Here is a 6,000-nt window from a genome sequence, read left to right on the forward strand (position 1 = left end):
AGGTCTGACGATCAAAGCCAGCAAGTGCCAGATCGGGCAGGGGTCGGTAGTGTACCTCGGTCACTTGGTGGGTCGGGGTAAGGTGCAACCCCTCCAGGCCAAGATCGAAACCATCATGGCCTGGGAGCCCCCCAAGACACAGACAGAGGTTCGGGCCTTCTTGGGCCTCACTGGTTACTACCGACGCTTTGTCAAGGGATACGGAACCATCGTGGCCCCCTTGACTGAGCTCACTTCCAAAAAGCACCCTCGACGGGTGATCTGGACCGAGGGATGTCAACAAGCTTTTGACACCTTGAAAAAGGCCATGTGTGCGGCACCTGTTCTCAGGGCCCCTGACTTTGCCAAGGAGTTCATTGTCCAGACGGACGCGTCGGAGCACGGTATTGGAGCAGTGCTGTCGCAGCTTAATGATGAGGGTCTAGACCAACCGGTGGTTTTCCTATCCAGGAGACTACTCCCCCGGGAACAGAGGTGGAGTGCAATTGAGAGGGAGGCTTTTGCGGTGGTGTGGGCTCTGAAGAAGCTGCGGCCATACCTGTTTGGCTCGCACTTCCTGGTTCAGACCGACCACCGGCCCCTCAGGTGGCTGATGCAAATGAGGGGCGAGAATCCCAAGCTGTTGAGGTGGTCCATTTCCCTACAGGGGATGGACTTTAGGGTGGAACATCGCCCAGGAGTGGTCCACGCCAATGCTGACGGTCTCTCCAGGTATTTCCGCCTTAGTGAAGAGGACTCCCAAGGGGTTGGGTAGCTCTCTCCACTTTCAGCTGGGGGGGACGCGTGTTAGACCTGTCAGCCCTTTGGCAGTTCCCTCCTCATTTATTCTTTTAATCCCTTGTCCCCTTCTCATTTTTTTTCTGTCTATCCAACTTTTTAGGTGCTAATGTAAAGGTTCTGGGCGCTTTACTCTCACAATCTGAGGGAACGGCGCAAGGTGCTCCTCTGAGGAAAACTAGGGAGGTGAGATTCTAAAATGGTGGCACCAACTGTCACCTCAACACCTGGACCATGACTGCCATGGGGGTTTCCGGAACTTTCTGGGCCCTTCTGGCAGGTCTGGCCCAAGGTGATGAATAGAGGTGACAGGTGAGCGGCCATTTTAGAAGAGGTCTGGGTGGCATCAGGAGTAAGGCACCTGAGTGGGGAGGGGGTTGCGCTAGTCAGGGAGTGACAGGTCTCTAGGCCTGCGGTGTTTCCCTTGCCAGTGATGCCCCCCCCTATCTGTTGACCGGTCCCTGAAAGCTGCCAGGGGGTTCCATCATCCCATTGTAAGGAGGACTTGAGGCGGAGCGCATCCTTAATCCCTTCGTTCCGAAGATAAGGGCTATTGCAGGGGAGGGCTAGTGTCGGACAGCTCCACTGGCGCCTGGGATTGTCCCGTTAACGATGCTGTGGACAGCGTCTGTGCCCTTGGCCTAAGGGTCCCAATCAGCCCTAGCTTGGTGCGTGAGAGGAACGGCACCGTGTCCTGCCAACCCCCCTCCTTCCCGAGTGCTGCCCTCTGCCTCTGATTGACTCCCCGATTACCAGATTCCAGTCAGCGGGTTATCAGGAAGGTTGCAGATTGCCCCTAACTCACCGCCGCTGCCCGGAAGAGCTGCAATTGTCTGAGGGAACTGACCGCGCCGGTCGCGGCCCTCACATCAGCTGTGGAGAATCCCCTCCGTGAGGGCACCGGTGATTGAAGCCAGATCTAGGGAAGTTCTTCCCATCACGTGACGGGGGTGCCGGCCGTGTCATAGGCCTCGCCCCCGCCCTCGTCCTGCCTCCTCCGCCCTCGGCCCACCTCCTCTGACTCTCATCCTACCACCCCGCGAGCTGTGCCGCTCTAGTGGGAGTGAAGCGGCTTCAGGACCTTCTGGACCTCAGTGTGTTCTGCGCAAGGGCCCCGGAAGGCCGAAGAAGTCAGGTAAAGGTCCCGGGGAGGGGGGCGGAGAGTCATCAGCGCGGGAGGGCTACCGAGAAGTCTCCCCTTCCTACGGAGGCAGCCCCCGCATCCGCCCCTCCCCGGGAAAGACTGAGACGGGGCCGCGAGTGCCTAAGGTGACACTGGGAGGAGTGGGACATAGAGGGCCTTGACGCCACCGAGCGTATGAGAGGAGGGGGAAATCATAAGGCCATCACTTCAACCCCCACAAGGAACCCCCCCCCCTGACTGTGAGAGCTGGAAGTTATCCATCAGGCTGCTCTCCTCACAAAGGGGATAAAGCCCGTGGCTGTGTCTCTATCAAGGCGGGTAAATGTCCTGCTCGCTTTAGGAAGACTTCAGGCCAAGTTAAATTAACTGAGAGGCTCGTGCTATATCGGGTTTACGCCAAGAAGTCCCTAATGACATGTTCTTGCTGTACTGAATTCATTCTGAATACTCCTAATGTTAGGCGTTTACAATGAGGAATTTATGATAGGATATTCCTAATGTCATGCCTGTACTAGGAGGGATTTATGTCCAGTTATAGGGAATGAACTGTTCTTGCTAATATGAATTGGTGTTAAATGATTTCCCAGGACATGTTCATACTATGAGGAATTCGTGCCAAGTCAGACTTAATACTGATCTGCAAGGGCCAGTTGTGTTTTAAGAATAAGGGGAACGGTCCAAGGAGACCCACTAGTGCTTATACGATCTAGAGATTGAGGGGTGACCCTGCATGGTGGAACCGGAGGGGGTTTCCCAGAGCCGGGTGGGACCACTTAGTGGGTGGAGAAACCTACTGTGTTAGAATTACCTCGAAGGGAAGGTCCTGGGGAAATGTACTGAAATGGTTTAACTTGAAATGTTGCGAAATGCTTTACTTGAAACATATGAACTGTTAATCTTTGAACTGTGGTGAGATGTTATGCCATGTTTTATTCCTAAATGAAGGGAGCTGTTCAACCTGTAATGTAATTATCCGCTACACTCCAAAGTGAGAAACCAGAAAACTAAGTTTGTTAGGAAAAGATAAAGACTTGGAGTATTCCATAAATTAAATCGGTGTAGTGTTCTTTTTGAGTGATGTGACGCAGGATTGCGAGCTGAGTGGGATGCAGGCCTGAAAAGCCAAAAGGAGTGTTCAGCCAAGTGACCTGAGCCAAGCTACCCCCTTAGACGTAGGTCGTGTGCAAACAATTTCACTTTCAACAGGCATTGACAAAAAGGAGACTGAGAGGGCGGAGTTAGTGAGTGGGTCGAGGAGAGAGGCACGCGCATGTGTTTGCTGTCCCACGAGTAGTGAATGCATGCGCGCAGTCTGCTCTTATTCGAAGCACATACTCATGCTTGTGGCGCGCTACTACTAGCTCCCGCAAGGTTGATGTCGCCACAAGCACGAGTATGTGCTTCGCAAAAGAGCTGAATGACGGCTAAAGGTCTCCTTGGCAGCGCATGTGCGCTGCCTAGGCGAGACCTAAAAACAGTGGTGTGAATACAATCTTGACTCTTTAGACACAGCCACACTCACATAGTCCCGGTGGTGGTCCTACAACAGTTCATAAATGGTGCTTGCGCAATAGCAAAAGGACCAAGAGGAAAAGGGGCACCGACCTTGTTAGCAGAGAAGGTAGACAAAGGCGAGTTTCTGTTTTCTGTTGCCACATAGAAGTATGGCAGATAATCTAATCAAGGGTTTAGCCCAGCCGGACCTCTTCCAGCCAATTACGGGCAGAGGAAAGGGCCCGCTTTGGCCCGGGCGTGTCCCACGCAGTGGGGCAATGTTGCCGCTTTTATATCGCTTAGCAGTATGCAGGCAGGAGGGTGTTGTGGGACAGCGAGTCCCGAGCAGCTGTCGAAAGCGGCTGCCCCCATGGCTATGGTGCAAACAATAGGAAAGGCCGCCAAAACAGCAGGGCGACATCTGCACTTTTATAGCGCTTAGTAGGATGCAGGGAGCAGGGTGTTATTGGACAGTGAGTCTCAAGCGGCTGTAGAAAGCGGCTAACCCTGCAGGTATGGTGCAAACAATAGGCAAGGCCCCGTGTAGATAGATGGAGGTTATCCTTAAATCAAGGGAGAGAGCACAACAAAGGGGATGGGAGTAATACTGAATTAAATCTCAACCACTGATAAGTCTTCAGGCTGCATTCCAGTGCATAGTTCATTAGGCCGCCTGAGCATCACATACTGGAACTAACTATATTGAAATCAGTCGTGACCATGTCCCAAGAGAGACCCTCCAGCCTGAACTGCAGAGTCACCCCCCTTCTGCACGGGAGCCCAAGGAGCCCCACACCTGCTTCAGCCTTGTTCAGCCTGTTCAGTGAGATCCCTCTTGAGTGCGGCACAGTGCGCCTGGGATCCATGACCTAGGAAGGGATGGACTGGAAAGCGATCAAGGGTGATTATCAATGACTATAATAAATTAAAGCCTTCCACGCATCATCTTTTGTGCTATCCATTGTTCTACTTTGCTATCCATTGTTCTACTTTGAGATCATCAGTTATGGTAACCTATAAATTCAGATCATCTTTGGAGACATTTAGGACCTCACCTTTTGTAATGTAATGTAATGTAAAAAATTCTTGTAAAGCGCAACTTACACCGGACGGTTTCTTGGCGCTAATGTGTGTGGCCTTGCACCTGGCTGCCTAGAAGCTCTGTTCTAGACCACTGTTCCTCCCTCTCAAATGATCTTATGCTTTCTTCCTCCTCAGTGGCCTCAGGCCCATGACGGGGCTTTATACTCTCGCTGTAGACGCTCCATACCTGCCCCTTAAAGTGCAGCATTGCTTAGAAAAGCTCTAAGAAGCACCAGTCTGTGATCTTTGTCAACCAACTTGTAACTTCCATTTTCCAAAGTACCCACACATTGTCAACTGAGGGTCACCAATCTGCATCCCATACCTAGATTATCTCGCTTGTTTCCCTACTATATGTTTTTAAAGACTTTTGCTGCACTTGTGCCTTTGCTCATATGCCATCAGTACCAGTGTAAACGTCTTCCACAGTCCTGACACTGTTTTCTTGTTTTTACAGGTTCAAGGTAGGAGATTACTCGGACTATGCCTACCTCAATCATCACAACGTCAAAAGTGGAGAAATTTATAACACGCGGCACTGGATTTGTACCAAAGTGTCTACATATGAAATAAAGTATTAAAGAAAGAAGACTCTGCCAAGTTTTCATAGGAGTATTTAGAGAATGTATGGCACACATATTCACAGTTACTCGTGAACAGCGGCGTCACTATGGAGGTGCGGGGGGTGCGGACCGCACGGGGTGACAACCTCACATGGGGTGACACCCAGCAGGGCGCAGGGGGAGGGCGAAGGCGAAGGCAGTGCGGAGCGAGGTTGCCTGCCTCTGATCACCGAGTTGTGGGCCCATCTTTTGAGCTGTCTGGAGGCCTGCGAAGACGACTTTCAGGCACAGCAGCTCTGTGTACAAGCTGAGGCCTCTCGCCTGCTAGCCAGGCAGTTCTTCTCTTACTGAAGACAGTGGCTGCAAGACGGGATTCTCACTCTCTTTCCTCTCCTTTCTTTTATTTGCTCCCCTGTGAAATGGATCCAAAAAAGAAAATCACTTTTGCTGGAAAATCAATGTCGTATTTTTTGACATTTAATTCCAAAGTGCAGCATCAGGAATAAAAGTTTAAAAATATGCAAAATAAATAACTAAATACAGTAAGATAGAGTGGTAGCAAACTGGCCAGATTGATTTTATTCACACCCAAACACATTAGCGCCACTTTTACAGAGTTTGCCAGTGAAGCGCTATTTTTGTTGTCTTGGCTTTGTTTTCCCTGGGCTTGGAACTAGTGCACCAATCCTGGAGGTACAGCAATGTGTGGATTGGAAAACAAAATTTGTACTGCTGCTCTGCATCTAGGGATGTTGTCTTTTTTTACCATACTGCTTACGTTTTGTAAGGATATAAGCAATGGTCATTGAAATGGGTCCATTCAGGGCCCTGTTGTCATGTCCTTAACTTTTCAGGCAAAAGCACTCACTGATTTCTGAACAGTGAGTGTAAAAGCGTTAAGGTAACCATGTTGTTCCTGCTTACATTTCACATGGTTTG

At 50.8% G+C, this 6,000-nt stretch overlaps 1 protein-coding gene across 1 annotated transcript in view; it reads left to right on the forward strand.

The window, feature by feature from the left end:
- The window catches only part of LOC146812998 (C-type lectin domain family 2 member B-like), a 100,862-nt gene extending 95,279 nt beyond the window's left edge, over window positions 1-5,583 (forward strand). The window contains exon 5 of the mRNA XM_085614665.1: window positions 4,956-5,583. Within this exon, the coding sequence (XP_085470791.1) occupies window positions 4,956-5,079 (124 nt within the window). The 3' untranslated portion in view covers window positions 5,080-5,583. The remainder of the gene's footprint in view (window positions 1-4,955) is intronic.
- Window positions 5,584-6,000: the final 417 nt, after the last annotated feature.

Source organism: Triturus cristatus, chromosome 7 (assembly GCF_964204655.1).
Source record: "Triturus cristatus chromosome 7, aTriCri1.1, whole genome shotgun sequence".
Taxonomy (NCBI): Eukaryota; Metazoa; Chordata; class Amphibia; order Caudata; family Salamandridae; genus Triturus; species Triturus cristatus.